At 42.4% G+C, this 19,735-nt stretch overlaps 1 protein-coding gene across 1 annotated transcript; it reads right to left on the reverse strand.

Moving 5' to 3' along the window:
• Positions 1 to 1,495: 1,495 nt before the first annotated feature.
• Positions 1,496 to 19,195, reverse strand: CAV1 (caveolin 1). Its single transcript, XM_040550323.1, has 3 exons — positions 18,994 to 19,195; positions 18,480 to 18,644; positions 1,496 to 3,868 (listed from the first exon to the last, which is right to left on the reverse strand). Exons 1-3 carry the CDS (start codon positions 19,021 to 19,023, stop codon positions 3,527 to 3,529), a joined length of 537 nt encoding a protein of 178 aa, XP_040406257.1. The 5' UTR covers positions 19,024 to 19,195; the 3' UTR covers positions 1,496 to 3,526.
• Positions 19,196 to 19,735: the final 540 nt, after the last annotated feature.

Genomic DNA, 19,735 nt, shown 5'->3' on the forward strand with positions numbered 1-19,735 from the left:
TAACTAGACTGCCCTGCTTCTCCAAATATCGTCTCAGGGTATTCAAAGGGAAGCAGTTCAAGCTAAATGGCACAATTTAAGAAGTAATGACATGGAGGTTGAGAAAAGAGACCGGCGACAGCCAAGGTTTTCTGCTATGAGGTAAAAGTGCCGCTGAGCCCACCTGAACACCCAGGTCATGAGCAATAATATTATGACACTGACTTTCATATCTAGCAGTGTAAGACTGTCTCCATAACATTTATAGACATGATTGTCCAATGACATTGCCTAGCAGTCAATGTCTGATCCTGTAACAGACAAACCTGGACCTTGCCAGGGGCTGTATCGTGACTGTGGAGTAGACAGATCACGGTTATTATTGCACTGAGAGCCTGGCAGGACCACGGGTAGGAGATTCCCCCCCAGCACACCCCTGTGACTGCTGTCTTGCAGAGCGCAGGGACAGCACAGTCGCAAGGTGAGCCTGCACATCTCTCAGAACAGTCCTGGAGAGGCGATATGGCAAATGGTTATGGTGAGTGGATGCGTCTGTGCTGAATCTACTGGGCTCTTCAGAAAAAGAGTGTTTTTGAATACTGGAATGTTTGCTTGCTTTACTTTCACCTTACAACTTCCTGTTTAAAAATTTAATACCTTTTACATTTTTTCACAATTCATAGTCCACTTTAATGTACTATTTGCTGCCGTTGGACTAATCAGTACCATTAAATACACCATCCTGCTACTGGAAAACACATGACAGAGTACTTTAGGCTGTTATTTTCCATTTGACTATTAAAAGCTGGTTACTAGATTTGCAGGCCAAAATGTAATAGCCTGTTTTGTTGGACTTCCGTGTACTAGGTAATGGTGTGACAGGTATTGTGCAATAACCACTTAGAAAGGAAGTGTCCTGTCACAAGCTAGGTCTATACACAGCTCAACATAAGCTGTCATTCCCCTATTTCCATACACTAAATGCTTAGGCTAAGGAGCTTTTATTAGGAACTATCCTGTTTCCACTGGGCTCAAAAAGAAGGCTTTAAACAATTCTGAAAAGCTATCCGGATAATCTAGGACTGAATTTTGGATGGCCAAAGTAAAACGAAGGGTAAGCAACTTGTATGATGATATTGTTTTGTTTATTGGATCTTAAAATTCTCTGCAGGTAAATTTCATTATTCTAATCTGAAATGCGAGGAAACTGAGGAACAACAAGCAAAGGAATTTGTCATCTTTAAGCATTTAAGCAAGCTTGGGGTCCCTATTCAATGCTGTATGCACTGCCTACTTAGCAACAGAAAATATTTCTTTGGGAGAGAAATGGAATTTTCTGTTGGGGGGAACCTTCCTGATTTAGATCCTGGAACACAAACAACAAATGTTTTGCATGTTCTTTCTTGAGAAACAAATGGCACTGCTTTCTGTTTCTTTATCAATATTATTCTTTTTCTTCCTCAAAACATGAGATTTGTTCACATGACTTTTAAGGAAAAAGAAGTCAGACAGTAGCTACCATTAAACATTGTTTTATTGTAGTCTTTAATGTACATGCAGAATTAAAAAAGTGTCAGTTATATCTGTAAGCACATAACAACAATGTAAATGTATCAGATCAGCAACGTATTTGGATTAGGGACTAATAAATCTAAGTGAACAGACATCTTTCAGGATATACAGTTTATACGATAAATCAAGGTTTTCTTCAGAGTGATTTTCCTCATAAAAAGATAAAATATTTCTTGTTTATAATCTTGCTTGTTTTTAATTCTGAAAAAATCTATAATAGTACACTCTCCACTATGTACATAGAAAAACATAAAACTATATCCATACCAGTGTCTGTTTTAAATGCAAACAATAGTAGTTAATAGCTTTGTAACTTTTTGTGCACCCTCTCCCCTCTTCTCTCCCTCCCACCCCCTTTAAAAAATGCAGCATTTCCTAACGTTTTCAATGCTTTGGTAGAAAAAGAACCGAAGGCACTCCCATGTTAGGTAAAGCAGTAAGTGAAATATCAGCGCTAAATAAAAAAGCTGCAGGTGTACCAGACAGCTCCGTGCTCAGTCCCATGGGCCAAGTCCTGCACTCTTGGAGGTCAAGAACTGGTTTGCTGTAGGTGCCAACTGGAGCAGGCTCAGACCCCAGGTTGGGATACAATAAAGCTGATCAGCCTCACAACTGTTTTTACAAAAGCTTCACACAAACCACATGAGGATACAGGCAGTATCTCTCAACACAGTACTATCATGAGGGCAAAAAGCTCCTGCAGGAGCTCCTGGAGGATCCTGTAGGTCACAGCATCAGAATATGTTGCAAGGGCTCTATTTTGTAGGCCTTGCACCTTGCAACATAGGCTAGCTTCACACAACACCCTCCATTTCAGACTTCCTGATGTTGCAGCCCGTCTAAAAACAAACGAACAAACCCATGATTTGAAGCTCTAACCCATCTCTCGTGATGGATTAGTTTAGACTCAGCAAAGCGTCAGTTCTCCTGAAAATAATCTGTGTGCTAGTGGCATGCTGACTTCTGCTGATAGGAAAGTTTTTAAAGCTGATAGGAAAGTTTCTCTCAGAGGCAGCTCCTCCTTGGCATTTTGTGGCTTGTGTTTGGCACACCTTCATTTTTCTCGTAACTCGGGGTTATCTCTGGCATACTTACAATATGTAGTTATATGAATACTCTGGAAAAAAAAATGAAGCCAATGAGATAAGCACCTAAATGCTAGCTAAGAGATGTGTCATAAGTCACAGTTAGGAAAACATGTCTATAATGACCAGTTTTAGTTTTCAACTGCAGTTTGCTTCTACAATTCCACAGAAGGTTGAGAAACAACTGGCTGCAAACTTCCGAGAGAGAGCGAAAGGCACAGACAAAAGCTTTTTTATGGACGTGAAAAGCTTTCACATGTCTATGTTTCCAGCCTGATGAAGCGTTAGCTTTTCAGGTCATGTATTAATTAAGTAATTTGTTTACTTAACCAATGTATTCATAGCACACCATACCTGACCACGACTGCAAATCACTGTAGTCAACTGACGATACAATTGGAAAAGAACATTCTGCTAAAACCTGCCAGCTTGTCACGTTCATTCTGCTGCAGTTGCTCTGCACTCTTTGGCCACAATAAAATGAATGGCATTACAGTGTTGGAAAACATTTTTGTCATTCTTTGGTATCTCTATGGATTTATCTTACAAGGAATGAACAGCGAGATAAAAAGGCACCCAACATAACACTTCTGTCTCTGAACTGAACAGCCAGCAAAATGATATGCAGCTGGCATGGAAAAATAGCCATTGACGGTTAGTTTGAAATGCAGGCTGAAAAGAGAGGGAAAAATAATAATAATAATAAAAAAGCAAGTAGTCCAGTAGGAATACACAGTAGAAAAAGAAACTGAGCAAGTGATTCTTTGTTTTGGGCCAGTAAATCCACCAGTTGCTGTTATGTTGCTTTGGGAAACGAAACTGGCACCAAAACACCCCAACACAAAACCCCCACCCGCTCTCTAGGCTGATGGCTTTTCTTGAAATGTCCCTCAAATCTCTTTCCGTACTGTGGCTCGGATGCTGCTGAACACTTTGCCTATAGCCTCAAACAGTGGGTCGCAGAACGTGTGGATGCAGATGGAATAGACACGGCTAATGCACTGGATCTCAATCAGGTAGCTCCTTATGCACGGCACCACTGCCCAGATGTGCAGGAATGACAAGATGGCAAAGTAGATGCCCCAGATGAGAGCCATAGGAATGCCAAAGATTGCTGACAGTAAACGATAAAACCAGTATTTCGTTACAGTGAAGGTGGTAAAACTGGCCTTCCAAATCCCATCAAAGCTGTGTGTTCCCTCTGGCTCAGCAATCACATCTTCAAAATCAATCTGCATCAAAGAACACAAAAGCAGGTCAGTCAAGTGTCCCCATTAAGTGTGGATTCCAGAAACCCCTCACCTGGAAAGCAATGGTCCCCTGCACAAAACTCTGAAACATGTAATCCCTACATCCCAACATGATTCAACCCATTTTAACTTATCATCTATGATAATGATATGAATAAGCCTTGACTTTTTTTTTTTTTTTTTTTTTTAACACCCAGTGATTATCAGGAAGCCTCAATGACTAGCTCAGAACTAGATGTCTAACTTTTAGATGGAGAACTGTCCACAAATCTGAGTATATTTTCCTCCCCTTCTACAGCCTTAGGGTATAGAGTGCCCTTAAAGTCTACTTAAGAGATGAACCAGTTGAAGAGAATCATCATGCTTTCATTGCCTAACTTAAGCATTTCACATTTTTACAAGTGGAATAGATGTACTCACTACTTTAACATTTTATGCACCTTAAGAATGTGTCAATAAAATCTGTTTTACTTGTTTGATTTTTCTATCTTACCTTGTATAGCATTGCTAAATTTTGACAGTTAATAAATGTTAAGGACAGTTATTTAAATATATATTTTTGAAACAGGTATGGATAGTTCTTAATAGCCTGAAAAATCAAATGCTGGATTTAGATCAGCATCAGATGGATCTCTTTTTTATTCTGAAAGGGTAAGGGAGCTCTTCAATCTTGTTAAACATAAAGATGCTCTTCACATTAGAGCCACTTTGTTCTAACCTACCTTGTTTATGTGATAACCCTCTGTTCGTGAAAGACATAGGCTAACATACTAATGTTTAGAAGGAACACACTCTTCCACAATTTTCATAGTTTTGACTATTATTCATAAATCATTCAAAAAGTCACCTAAGGAAGCAGTACATTCCAGCATGCATATTTTACTGCTCTATGTTGAAATACTGAGCTTTTTCAGGAAGCTTAATTGTCATAACATTTCTATTAGAAAATTAACAGAATTGTGGTGATAGTTCAGCTCCATGTCACACAAACACGTGTTTGATATAACCCACAATACAGGATATTTAATTTAGTCAGCACAACAAATTGTATAGGTACTGCATTCAAAAGGAAGGAGAACATCACAACAGTATGCCTCTGCAAGAAACTAAATGATTGTTTAAATTAGGTGGAAAAAAAATACATTCCTAGGACTGGATCCCAAAGTCCAGTGATGCTGCTGCCATAAGTGATGATTTACAGGAGCAGGCTAAGTATGATATGGGCCAGAGGACTCAGAAACTCAGGCATACCTTAGCAGGCTGGAAGGAGGTGAATATAAATATGCTGTGTAAATATTGCTTATACTGTAGGAAAAGGCTCAAAATCACTTCTTTTCATTTAAAAATGGAAAAAAACTTCTCCCTCTCTCCCACTGAATCTTCAGTCAGCTCCATACAAAAGTTACCAACTCACGACAAAGGAAAAGTACTATAAAATCACTGGTCTTCCCAGTTTTATCAAGAAAAGATAATTCCAAAGCAAAAGTATACAGTCTAGGGGCAATTTGCTTGAAGGGCTTTACTTGTAAGAAAGTTTCTGAATCAGATGTGATATCAGACATCCTGAATGCCTAATATCAAGCTGGCTTAATTTAATGTGTTACTGGGCCTAAATGTCATTTTTCTTGCTCAGGTCAATGCATCTCTCCAGATATTGGATAAACAAACTACAAACCCTCTATTCTTTACCTGCTGCTCTGAATGAGGCTTTAGTGATTTGAAAGTGATCTGTGATTCTTCTCGATGGGATTTCATCATCATCCTGATCATCACTATCATACCTTAAGCTAGCATTTGGGTTGAAATTCTGTCTCCACAAAAATCAATGGCAGGATCAGCATCGGCTGAGTACCTAACGAACACAGCACAGCTCCATGCACTTCTCGTAAAGGCATGCAGAGCCAAAAGTCTATCTGGAATTTCTGAAACTGAACAGCATAATTTTAAATAATAACCACAAAAAGAGAAAATGAAAAGAGAGTCTTAGTCACAGTTCTCTTCTGCAGTATTTCTATATGTATTAAATAGCCTACACTTCTGTAGGTCGTGTGAATTTTTAGTACTAATCTTGGAAAACAGTTTCCTGGAAAATGGTGTATAAAACCAGCATATACAGGACACTACATTTGTTGCTGAGTTAAGACAGGAAATCAGAACTTATTTGGGCTCTGTAATTTCAGTGGGACCAATACCAAAGCTCTAGTAGAAATAACTCTATATAGTTATAATAACTCTGTATAGTTATAGTTATCAGAAATAATTCTGGTAAGGGCTTCACGGGCAACAGTGTGTTCTATATTTTCACTGTGGTCTTATTAGATATAAAGGTTCACATTTGCGGAGTAAATAAATGACACAAAATTAGCTTTATGAAGTACATTAGCCATAAAATAATTATATGAATTGGTCATTAGAAGTTATCTGCAGTCTAGAAAGACAGAGCAAGGATGTATTGTGATCTCATATTCCAGATGAAACAATCAGATGCCCTGGTATCAATCACTGCATTTTTAGGACTGCATCACAACAGAAAGAAGAAAAAGTTGTAGATATATACATGGAGAAGTCAATAATATCTCCTGATGATGGTATCTAATTGTCTTTTATCTAATCTCAAAAAATAAAATAAAACTAAGATGTTTTCAAGAGCTGTGTATCATTCACCAAAATCAATCTTATTCAACCATTGGAAAAATGTATATTCACTTGTTGGAAAAATGTATGCCCAATTTTGTTTTCTTTTTGGAATACACTGGGAAGCATGATTACAGTATCTATTTTTGCAGCAATTCAAAAGCAAGCTTTTCATTGTAACCCTTATTGCATGGTAGTTCATTTTCAAAGCAAATGGGTGCCCTTGGCTTATTATCAACATTAGCCTTGAAATCAGATAATAAAAATATGCAGATGTTGACCAAAAAAAAAAGATTGCAGCGATAGAAAGTAGCTTCTCAAAAATGATTCTACGAGAAGACTACATTTTTTTTCTCATATGTTTTACATAGTTTTCTTATTCTAAAACTTATGGCAATTTATCGTGTTCTTCCCATCAGTTGATGCTGTGATCGTTGGCAGAGACAGCTTGTGCACATAGCTATCATACAGCAGTTCAGTGCATCAAGGGCTATTCAGGGTCATGCCCAAAGTCTTTATATTCCGCTCAGTTATAGCGGAGTCTATCTTTTGTGTTTTCAACTAACTGATATGGGAAATACTAAATCTCACCAGGAAAGCAGCTTTACATTGAGCTCCTTTTCATGGTTATATCTTTAGCTAAGTGGGACCTATTTTTATCAGCAAAACATGTTTTTGGCATGCAAAAAGAAACCATAAGTTAATGTGAAGCTCCTCGAACTTTGCAAATAAATATTAAGACTGGCTTGTAATTTGGTTCCTTTAAAAATAATTACTTATAATGAATGCTTTACTGAAAAATGTAAGCTGGTAAACTCATTGATTTTCAAATCAAATAGCAAATTTTCTGTAATCCCAATTCTCAGAAACTGATGGTTTTAGCCCGTTGCGTGACCCAAGATGTCCTCGGAGTTAATCCTGGGGAGCTGACAGAAGAATCAGACCATATAACGTTTCCAGATGGGCAGCATTGTCCTCATTCCAGGAGATGATGCTAATGTCAGAACATTCACGATATATCCTTGGCCAGGGTTTCCCAGCTCAAGTCATACACGGTTGTCCTAAAAGTACTCGGGCATCAATCTGTCTGAGATTGTAATAGGAGTGTATTTATGCCACCAGCAATCACCAAGAGCTGGTGGAGTACTTCCTTGGAGTAATTTTAACAGCACTATGAATGTTTCTACCAACGCACAGAGCCCAGATAGATGGTGCTATAGGAACCATAACTGTTGTCTTTCCCATTTCATTATTCCTCAAGTCCCACGTTCTCCATTGCTCCACGTTGCATATGGAAGATATCAAACTGAATTTGAGAATGAAAAGACAGAAAAACTGCCTGTCAACTGTAAAAACTCTCAGATGAACGGGTTAAAATGAACCTGTTGTCCATCTAAAAGCCACAATAATGTTATGAAATAACATACATGTCAAGAGAGTCCAGCCACAGCTGGAATGCTAACATCTGCGATGCTGACAAAACCAGGCTTACCCAGAGCAGCATAAAGTCTAAATCAAGATATCCAATGAGCTGAAGTAAGCTGCGCTCTTCCACGTCTCAGCTGCTACCAGATCACGTACGAATCCCACTGGCTGGGAAATGTGCTATTTATTTCATCGTTCAGGCAGTGCAGATAAGTCCTCACACTGCAGGAACTGAGATATCACCCAGATTCTTCCTGCGCTGAACCACTCCCATGAAAGATCCTGTTTTTAACTCAAAGGGATCCGTTCTCAGCAAGCAGCAGAGAGAATAGGTGACTGGATGCACTTTGCCTTGCTGTGGGCTATATTTCTTTCAGTTACTCACTCCTCAGTCTCTTCTATCATTCCCCTCTGGTTTTTAGTTCAACAGCACTCAGTAATGGTGAGTGTCATCAGCCTGATAACGGGAGTCCAAATGAACTAAGTAAATTAAAAATAGGAGTGACAGAAAAAACAGAAGTGGCCAGAAATACGATCCTAGGGAAGAAGGACACTCTGCAGCTCTTCACTAATTTCTGGAAACGGACCTAACTGGCTCACAAGGATAAGATACCTCTATTTAGGGTACTTTTCTCGACTCCACTTTTGCCAAAGCATCGAATATATGTAAATCTATGAAGGACTCTGCTTTATCCATGTAAAGGTTAGGCATAGGTCCTGTTGTGAAGATTACAGCACGCAGTTTGTTCCTCTAGAGCTATCAGGGTGTGCTGTGAAACAACTGTGAGTTATTTGCCAAGCTAATGAAAATACAGGCACGTTCACTTGTGACAAGGAGAGAAGTAAAGGAAATTTGTTTTGACCCTCTAAAGGATGCTAATAACTCACTGCAGCCTTCTGTTTCAGCCAAAGCTATTAAACACTATCAACTTCTGTTCCATGCCTACAATGCACTTCCTGACTTCAGCTATTCTTTGTTTCCTACTATTCAGCTTGGTGAAGCCAGTTTTTACATTGCTTGAAGCTTTTGTCTGATTCTGCTATGAGAATTATTGCAGCTTCTTTTGCTCTGCATGTGTTTATTAAACTTTTATCAGGAAATTAAGGGACCTGCTTTGATTCTAAAAGAGATTTACTTACAACAAAGGGAAATGGTATGGAGAATTTGCCTTCTTTCTCAAAGGCTGTTTAAAGAAAAACCCTATTAATTAAAAAAGCTTAACAGTGTGAAGTTATTGCTTTAAAAAACAAATGAACAAACAAACAAAACAACAAAGAAACAAACAAAAAATACCCCCAAAAACATGAAACAAATGAAACAGCTGACTCAAGTATATGTGCTTTATATATGAAAATAGTTGACCTTGCCACTTTAGTCCCTATGAAACAAAATTTGACAGGCTGGAAAGGCAAGTTAAATTCCAACCTCAAACTGCCTACCTAACAGTTATTCTTCTCCTCAAAATTTGTCCTTTGAGGTATCTATTCCACAGAAAATTTACTGTGATGGGTTTATCAGAAAAAAATATTGAGGCCACTGGCATTTTACGAAGGCTTTGGCCTAACCCACATTTCTGCAACTGTAATTACTCAGATCTTCACGTGCAGTATGTGTGCTGCTGCTGTGCTCACAACGTAAGGTGAGCAGAGACACCACCACTGCTCCAGTGAGGGGGAACCCAACCAAGAGCTCAGCATGCCTACATTTCTGAGTGCCATCAATATTTTTTGGAGTCAGTGAAAAGACGCTCAGGTCCTTACTGGCTGTCTTCTGACTGATCACTCATACCTGCAATCAGGCAAACCACTTAAATACGCACACAACCTGAACAATGGGAACGGTCTCACTGATGTCAATATGCTTAAGTGTTCTGCCAGACAAGGGCTGTAGTCAAGCCAGACTGAAAGTCGGGTCTATGATGAATAACTAACATGTACGAATACATATTTATGCAAGATGGAGTTACTAGCTGCTTTTCCTTACATTTTTAACACAGAATATAGACACCGACTGTCTTTATGACTTACCCTGTGCTATTTTAAAAGAGTATTTTCCCTGATACTAAGCCCATAAGTAATGTTTCCTCAGATTATATTGTGTCTCTTTAAGACTGGAACAGACATGTAACAAAAGGCAGACACAATCATTTTTTTCTGTTGTGACAAATGCAACTTACAAAATTTCCCAAAGCACTCAACGTCCCTTAAAGAAAACATTCAACTGAAGAAAATAACATTTAAATGTTTCCTTGTCTCTTTGAAATAGCATGTTTCCACATCTGCTAGTGCTCGTCTTCCTGACCACTGCCACATTTTTTCAGAAAATGACAAAAAAGCATATAAGGTTTTTTCTACTGAGCCCGAGGGAAAGAGCACAGGAGGTGTCGGAACTCGGAGGGGTAGAGCTACTCTTCCACCTTCCCTCACCCCCCAGGAGACTTCACTATTTTGGGGGTGTAGGGTGTGGGACACGGTAGTGCCTCATGGCTGCAAGGCCTACATGAAAGAGGAACAGGAGGATGCCTGGCTGTCCAGCACAGCTCTTGCTCTGCCTGAGTACGTCTGTCTAGACCTAGGTTGCATGGGATTACAGGAACTTGAACAGTGACTTTTTCTGTTTTGACCCTAAAAGAAAGTCCACCTGTTTTTTTAAGAACACTGTGCAGTCTCCACCAAGCAAACATTTATCAGCACTACGTAGAGAAGTTGATAACTTTGTGCCTGAAAACATACAGCTTAACAACACCTAGACATTTTACGGCTGTCAGGTGTGTTATAAAGGCATGACTTCTATACCAGAGCACCTGTATAAGCCTTAGGCTATGGCATGGGTGAATGCAAAACACGAGCATCCAGCTGCGCCCAGAGAAGGACAAGGTTCCCTCATGGGAGAATTCAAGCCCAGTTATTTGTTCAAACTGACCGAGGAATTTGCATTACGTTCTCTTTCTCCCTGTGCCTACTTTCCATCATATTGCAGGAAAAGAGTGTTCTGCTGGCAGATCTCTTCACGGAGACAGGGAATCTTTCTTGAATACTATAGAGTATACCAAAAAAAGCAAATAGTGCTTTAACAAACAAGGGTATTAATGCTGGAAAACAGAGTTAAAGGACTACACTCTTCTAGCTAGAGCAGAAAACATTCTCCTGTCAGGAGTGACCACTGCTGCACGAATAACAAATATTTAGACAGATTATGAGCAATTTAAAATTATGTCATGACTTAGAAAAGAGTCAAGATCATCATTTCACAAACTGAACGTCAATGAAAATTGCCAAACTTTGCTACTAATTACCAAGAGGAGAACCTCTGACGATGCTGAATTACTCATTACATACCAGAAAAGCCCTGGTGATGGGCTTTGTTTTATCAGATGGGCAGGCTCATCTAAATCTGCGGAAGTATTCACAAGAAGTACGCTACTGGTGGCAACGGGTCAGCCCTGCAGCAACCAGGTATTCTCCAGAGATTTCTTCCTGAAGCACTTGTCTGTGCTTCTCAGTATAGCCCAGCAGAAGGAAAGAATAGCAACTTCAAGGAGACATCTGCACGCCTCTGAAACACAGCTAAACTTCCTGCGCAGGTGGGGATATCGCATCAGCCAGTTCCTTGGCAAACGGGTCGATGCTGTCAGAGCGAGTGGTCAGAAAATGAAGTGGCTGTTTTCCTCCCTGGAAACTGGGCTGCTGGGAGGTTATTGCAATTTTCTCAAAGGGAAACTCTTATGAAGCTTTCTTCGTTTATTATTTGTTTCATGTGGAACAGTTCCTCCTCATTTGATGCAGCTACTTTAGCTAAAAACTCTGAGCTATCTTTGTGTATGTGCATGCATATATATTTGTGTCTGTATGTTTAAAGATGCATATTCCTCAGCATGAACAGTGGGGTGAAATTTGGAATATATTAAAACTCAATTCCAGTAAGGTCTGGAATTAACCAGAGTTCAGAAACATTAATAAAAGCAAAGGTATCCTCTAATGAGTTTTTTAGATCGTTATATTGCCCTCTGATACAATACCATTTGGAAGTTTTACAGATCTGATATTAAGCTAATATTGCTATTAATATCTATTTATATTATTAATATAATAACATTAATATCATGATTGCTAGCCTTGAATATAATTTTTTTAGAACTTGCTCTAGCTTCATTCCTCCTAAATTTGGGCACTAATGGCAAATGGAACTATAGCAATGTTGGACTCTGTAGTATCACATGGAGAGAGAAAGGCGACTTCACATGGGGCTTTATGCATGAAATCTGTTTCTTTTTTTATTTATCTCTATCAGTTGTATCATTTGTACGGGAGTATAATGAGAGGAGACTCTTACCTAGGTATACTATCCATAAACATATTCCTGTTAATTGCTGCAATTATTTTTTAGCAAATCCATGTAACTTGTTCTCACCATTTCCCTCTTTTCTACCTGAGTGTGCTTACTGCTGTGAGTGCCCAGTTACTGCTCTGTTCCTTTAAAAAAGATTGGCCTCTGCATTTCTTCTGTTAGAAGGCTGTCCTTCTACTGGAAGATCTTAAGTTACTGACCCTTAAATATGAGGCAACTCTTTCTTTAATATTTCACAAAGATCAAGATGTTGCTGGTCTACAGTTGCAGTCTTATAAATTGCACCGGAAAAGAGTTACATGAACATGGACTTGATAAAACAATAGGAGACTGAGGTCTACAGGAGATACTAACATAATCTTGAGGGAAAACTAAGTGTGTTTTGTATTTGTTTGAGGTTGTTGGAAGGGATTTGGCAGCTCACGGAGGAAGCATTGCAATCCTTCTATGAGATTCCCTTAGGCTTCTTTGAAACTCCGAGTGTACTTTGGCACAGCGAGAGTTTGGGCAGGGAATGCGATGCTTTCACCTTTAACTGCGATAGTATCTTCTCACTTCTTATCTGAGAAACTGACTTTATCAGTTCCTTTTTATTTGAAAATGAAGTACGTGGGCCAGATAAGTAGACTATAGACAAGCCTTATCCTTGTACAGCTCCAGTAACATCTATAGCATAACTCCTTGGCTATCGTGAACAAAGCAGGGTTGCAAGCTTCATCAGCTAATGCACTCTTTAGAGTGGGCACAGTGATACTGAGACTGTTTGTCCTTTTGAATACTAACCCGATGACATAACTTCTAACAAGAATAATACTGCATAAAATTAGAAGTTAGTTTTGAAACTATGAAAAGTCATTTTCATAAGAAATCTCCTAGAAAAAAAATTAAAGGGACTCACAGAGTCAAACCTGTCCCCACAAAAAAATCAAACAAATTTTAAAGCCATAACTTTTCTTTTGTCTTCAACATAAAAAATAATAATAATAATTAAAAAATCCTCTTTAGTCTTGGATGCTTTTATTATTGTAATTTGTCTAGAAAAGAAAAGAAAGGTGGTAGTTCTGGATCAAACAGCTCAAAAAATTAGCTGCTGATGCAGGTTTCATCCCACTGTCTATTTACTATAAGGGTATTTGAGAACAGTGGGAAATAGAAACTTTTTTTAGAGCTGTATTTTTCTTCAGCTTTCCAGATATCACAAGTTTTATGGCTCATCCATGTTCATCAGTATTTTCTTCTCTCTGTTGCTTAAAATATACCAAAGATCCAATTCTCATCGGGCAGACCACTCTATTATACACATTTTCCTGTTCCCACAGAAGAGTTTTAGATCTCAATGATTTGTTTCAGTATTAGACAGCCATACTTTCTGCAACAGACGGTGGTATTTTTTTTCCATATATTGGGTTAAAAATTCTAAAATGAATTCAAATTGTTCTTAAAATTTTCTAATATATACTCTGAATTAGGTTGAATTTAACAGCAGGGAAAAATATTTGTCTTCTCTGACTATGAGGTAGTGTCCAACAAACTCTAACAAAAGGAACATCCATGCTGAATAGTTGGCTCTGTCCCCATTGTCATCAAACGAACATTTTCCTATGGAGTTATGAGTCATGTTCATCACGCTAAACAAGAAGGCAGCGCATAAGGCTTTAATAATACCACGATCTTAAACACTTTTGAGATCTGAGATTTGATTAGAACAAATTCAATTATTACCCGTAACCTTATGGGCATTCAAAAATTCTGTGCCTAGCAATCTGAAAACTCCTAATTCCTGTGCAAGAAAACTGTTTTTCAGAGTTCTCGGGCCACGCTCAGTCCTCCTACAAACTAGCCTCTGTAACAACTTGAGCTTTAGTCTCTGAATCATAGACTAGCCTTGAAAGAAACACTTGGAACAGGACTGTAGCATGCAGATAGTCAAAGTCAAACACCGGAGTAGTGCTGCATTTTAAAATCTAAACCCCACAGCTGGACATTGATATGGCACCAAGTTTAAGAATCACCTCAATTAAATGCAGCTGTGTAACAGAAAGGTGTCTCTGAGCTACGTGCATCATCAGTGGGGAGAAACACACTCTGGGAGAAAAACCCATCTCATCCTGTGGTTAGACCTAACTCTGTGACACGAATCTGCCTCCACAGATGTGCAACCACTCGAGGACGAGGAGCTGACACCTGCTGTCACATCAGCGTGGCAGACCTCAGCGCCTTAACCTTCCCAGCTGAGCACAGCAGGGGACAGTCTCTGCCTTCCTTCCAGCAGGTCATAGCTGTGGAGAAGGGAGGTGCTCTGCCTAGGCACCTCTCCACGCACTTGCACTGTGCTTAGCACAACAGTCAGTAACCATCATTGTGAAGGATTAAATAAAATTGCAATTTTTTTAAACTTTTTTTTTTTTCAATTGGAAAGTGGAAGAAATTGTAAATGGCATTAAGCATGACTCAAAATGACTAACACTGTCCTTCCTAATGCCTACATCACGGTGTTATGCTGCTTGTCAACATCTGACTAAAAATTCAAGATCCTTCTTTGCAGTGAGCTGAATTGCCCTTACCAGCATCAGCTTTAAGAGGAAGGCACGAATACATAACTGTTTAAAACTTGGTACAAAAGCTCTGCATTGTTACATCTGTAGCCAAGTACTGTTTTTTTTTTTTTTTTCCAGAGAGAAAAGGAGGCTTACACAACGAACAGCAGATAGACACCGCTTGTTTAAAACAAATTAATAATTATGTCCTGGGTGGTGCACCAGGCACAGGCCTTTCTCCACACCACAGCACGAAAGAATTGTGATCTGGCTGCAGATGCGACTGCATGTTTGGTCCTCACTAGTCCAGAAGGAGCAGATTTTGCCAGCTGGCTACCTGGCCTGTCCCCATAGTGAGCAAGAAAGTACTGAGAAGCGCAAGCCAAACTCTCAGAGAGATGCAGAAAAGCTAGCTCCCTCCTCTGCTTTTTCCAAATTCAGTAAACTCTGCATACTTGACCAAAGATACTTTGAGAAACTTTGAACTCCAAAGTGTTGGAAGGCTGTAATTTAGCCACAATCTGGAGAACACAAATAGTGCATTGGGAAACAGGGAAAGCAAAGACCGAACAAGTCCTGAAAGAGAACTTCAGGCACCTGCATGCGAACCCTGGGTCAGCGGGGAGGGAATGATAAATGACAGAAAAAAAAGCCAACAATCAGCTTTCTCTCCTGGTGCTTGTGTTTCATCACACATAAACAAAACAGGTGGGATACAAATCAGAGTAGAATCTGCCATACAAAATAGATACAATTCTGAGGAAAACAGCTCTTTAATCAACAAAGTGACTCCCACAGAGTTCCCAGGTGCACAGAAGCTGTTTCTCCCTCACTAGATTCTTATTTTGCTTTCTGTTTGACCAGACAACCCCACAAGCTGGTACCTCAACAACTGCTGCATGTTCTCAGCATCCCAAAGTGACACATGAGGGCAGCCATATGAGGAAGAAACTCCTTCCTTTCCGCTCCCTGCTGAAGGAATTAGAACAGGAAGGAAATTCTGGTGATTTTACTAGATTGTGCTTCCTCCTGCACGGAGCCACCAACTCTGCTGGCCGCGTAACTCAGCTCTCACACCGCAGGGTCAGTAAGACCCCAGTTCCACCCCTCCCTGAACAGAAATCCAGTTGTTTGCCCCACTTTTCTGGAAGCATCACACAGCACTTGGCTTCTACTTGGTCTCTAATTTGAAGATAAAAAGTAAGCAAAGTCACGGTCACCAATAGCTTTGGTGTAAAGCATCTGGATCACACCTCGCCCCCTTGCCTAGTTCCCTCCCTTGTTGCTGCCTGCCCCATTTATCTGCTGCAGAGGAAGCTCTGCAGATGCTGTTTGTTGCACATCAAGGGAATGCCTCCTGCTTCTCACAAGCAAGGGTTATTTTTAAAATGTGCTATGGCAAGTATTTGAACGCAGACAACACTGAGGCCTTTTAGAGAGCTGCTTACAGAGCAGATTCCTCATTCTCTGTCTAATCATTTCTATTTCATGGTTGACTGACTTGTCCCCTGTTTCGTTGCTATTGTGTCTCATAGTCAAGTGGCAAGAAATGCCTGAAATGATGAGGTTCCAAATCTAGAAAAATGTAATGTCTCTAAACAAAAGAGCTAAGCCTAAGCCACACTTCTGGACTCAGAACAGCCCTGAACAACATTTTTCTGTCTTTCAGCACCCAAACGAGACTAGGGACTCCTTCTGTTACCCAAGTACATTTTTTACTCTCTACCTGGATGATTTACAATGGAAGGAAGAGAGGCGGATAGGTGACAGAAGGGGCCACAGACTGATTGCTAAGGCAGGAACTGAATCTGTGTATCTTCAGCCCAGCGTCTGTCCACTAGGAACTGGATCTGAGCTTTATGGCTACTTCTAGCAAGCTGAACCTGAAAGCGGTGTCTGAACAAACGTAAACTGTAGCAAAATTCCTCTCCATAATTTTCAGGTTGGACCTATTTATGAAATACCTATAAAAATCAAAGAAATCCTTATTTATCCTTGTGACAAGGTGGAAAAATGTCACTTTGTGATGCCCACACTTTTTACAAATGCTGCTGCTTTTATAACGCAAAATGGATCCCGTCCGGTTAACATCAAGTTCACTTTGATACATTCCTGTGTCTCGACGTGACTATGTGCACTACCAGAAACTCACCGATACAGAGGCGGTACCCGCATTCTGGCTGCCTGCTGGTTTTCAATTAATTTATTTGTTGGTCCACAACTATTTTGGAAGGACAAACTGAAGAAAAAAATCTCACTTTTTCCATTCCTACAATTCTAACTTTTCAACTCCATTTCGGACGATTGGATGTAATCAAGCTAACTTTCCTAATCATTGCCCCAGTGGGAGGCAGGGAGGGCAGGATGGGCTTTGTAGGCTTCATTTTCCTTTCTGTCCGTTAGGAGTTTTTTCCATGAGTGGTCTGCCTCTCATCCCAGCAGGAGCTTTCTTTCCCTAGTTAAGTTTGTGGACACTCGATTCCGACTTGTTTGGGGGCTGTGACTCATCCTCGGAAGGTTTGGTTGCTTCGGGGACTTCTTCTGTTGATGTACGCAATGAGCCATGATGCAGCCTCATTCTCCAGCCTTGCATTCCCTGCCTACTCAGCTGCTCCCCCAGGGGTGGCAGAAAAAGGAATCGCTCCCTCCTTCCTAACACCAGGCATCTTAAAGGAAGTTTTGTACCGCTATGTACACAGATGATTTTTTTCTAAACTAATTAAAAATGTATCCCTTTTCTTTCTAGGTCTTGGAGCTGACAGCGGCTCCTTAATTAAAGATATAGCCAGCCCTAGGGGATAATTCCTACTCTTGATCTGCAACACGGGCAGCCCTATTCAGCACCTTCAAACTCTGCTGAAAGCAGAGGAATTTGAGGTTACTCACAACCTTACTGCATTGTCTGCACGTACAACACAAATCATCTTTCTGACATACGTCCCGAAACTAGATTCCAGTCTTTTTGTCCTCGGAAACAATAGGACATTTCTCTTTTTCAGTAATGGGTCATCGTGACCAACAGATGGGGTGGTCAGGACTACGGTGCTGGACCCCAAGCAAGCCAGCTGGTGGTTAGTCACCCGCTGCACCTGGCAGGCTCCCGTTTGTCCTGGCTCCTGACAAGCCCAGACGACAGCATCCTCAGTTCTCACATGTATAGCACAAAACTCGTCTGCTAAGAGGAAAGTCATCCCCAGGATTTTTCTGACTGAAGGGACTTCGAGGAGAAATCCCCGTCGGTCCACATTTGCCAAAACAGTCAAACCGAATTATAAACCAGAGCCTAGACCGGGGCGCAGCCAGTTTTTGCTTAGCCTCTTTCCCCGTTTCTTGAGGGAAAAACACCAAGGAAAAGCAAACGCAAGGAGGAAACGAATGCAACCCCCTCCGGGACGTCTGCTCTGCTCCCTCTAGGCTGAGGCAGGGCGGCTGGAACCGGGGAGGGGGCTCAGCCCCTTCCCCATCCCTGCTCTGGGCAGGCACCCGCGGGGCTGTGCCAGCCGCTGCCCACCTCCCCTCTCCCTTTTTTTTTTTTTTCTTTTTTTTCCGAAAAAAATAAAGGAATTGGGACCCGACCCCCCTCCCTTCGCGCAGCAGGTGGAGGGGAGCGGCCCGGGCTGGCGTCGCCCCCTCGCCTACCCCCCCTCACCTTGACCACGTCGTCGTTGAGGTGCTTGGGGTCCCGGTTGACCAGGTCGATCTCCTTGGTGTGCACGTCGTGCACCGCCTTCTCGCTCAGCTCGTCTGCCATCATCTTGTTGTTGGGCTTGTAGATGTTGCCCTGCTCCCGGACGGGCGCCGCGTACAGAAAGCCCTGCGGAGGGAGAGCGGGGAGAGCGGCCGCGAGGGAGAGGAGGGACGGGAGGAAGGCAGAACCGAGCCGGGAGAGGGGGGGGGGGGAGAGGCCGGGCAGGGCCGAGAGGGGCGGGCTGCGGGGGGGCGGCCCCGCTCCCAGGGGAGCCGGGCTGCGGGCGGCTCTGCCCCGGCTATAAAACCGCGGCCCCGGGGGCGCGCCCCCCGCCGTGCCAGGCGCGGCTCCGCCGCTCGCTGCCGCTCGTCTCGCACCGCCGGGCGGCCCCGCAGCCCCTCCGGTGTGCCCGGGACCCCCACCCCATCCCACCCCATCCCACCTCAGCCCATCCCGCTCGTCCCCCGGTCCGTACCTCCGAGTCCACGTACTTGGTGCCGGACATGCTGCCCCGCTGCGGGTGGCTGGCGGCTGTGCGGCGGGCGGCCGGGCGCTATAACGGAGGCAGGAGGATCCCGCCCGGCCGAGCGGGAGGGAGGGAGGCGGCTGGCGGCCGGCCAGGGCCCGCTCCCGGCCTCCGCGCGGGGCGGGGGGACCGGAGCCTGCAGGGGCCTCGCAACCCGCCCGGCACCGGCCCGGAGTGGGAGGGGAAAGCGGCCCCGAACCGGCAACCTGCCTGCCTCGGCCCCCCGAGGGACGGGGACAGCGACGGGGACAGCGACACGGGGACGGGGACCCTGCCCCGGGACCCCTGCGGCAGTGGGGGGGGGGGGGGCGAGGAAGGGGTGAGGAGGTGGAAAAGCTGAGCGGTGTCGCTTCGTGGGGCGATCCCCCCTCCCCTCCGCCTCTGACAGTCGCTTACACACAGTTCGCACACAGTTTACACGCGGTCCCGATCGCCCCAGGAACAATTGCGGAAACTTGAACATCCTCGGGCTGAAGAAAAAGTGATTTTCTCAACTGGTTCATTTCAGAGCTATGCAAATATTTAGCAGTCCTGCACTTGAACGGCACGGTGTTTTTCCTGGGAGGAGACTGACCCTTGCGTGTCTGCCCTGCACATTAACCACCGGGACTTTGCTTCTGAAGAGGCTTGGAGGGACGCCCACGTTTGCCACGCTCTGCTCTCCAGGCCCTTTGCAAGCCCAGGGGCATAC

This window comes from Cygnus olor, chromosome 1 (assembly GCF_009769625.2).
Source record: "Cygnus olor isolate bCygOlo1 chromosome 1, bCygOlo1.pri.v2, whole genome shotgun sequence".
Lineage (NCBI taxonomy): Eukaryota > Metazoa > Chordata > Aves > Anseriformes > Anatidae > Cygnus > Cygnus olor.

What these genes read in the sequence shown, in the direction of transcription:
- CAV1 (XM_040550323.1), bottom strand. Translation starts at nt 19,023, where the DNA reads ATGTCCGGCACCAAGTACGTGGACTCGGAG. An exon ending in CCAAGTACGTGGACTCGGAG is followed by an intron (nt 18,645 to 18,993) that starts GTACGGACCGGG and finishes CTCCCTCCGCAG; the next exon opens with GGCTTTCTGTACGCGGCGCC. An exon ending in TCAACGACGACGTGGTCAAG is followed by an intron (nt 3,869 to 18,479) that starts GTGAGGGGGGGT and finishes TCTTTGATGCAG; the next exon opens with ATTGATTTTGAAGATGTGAT.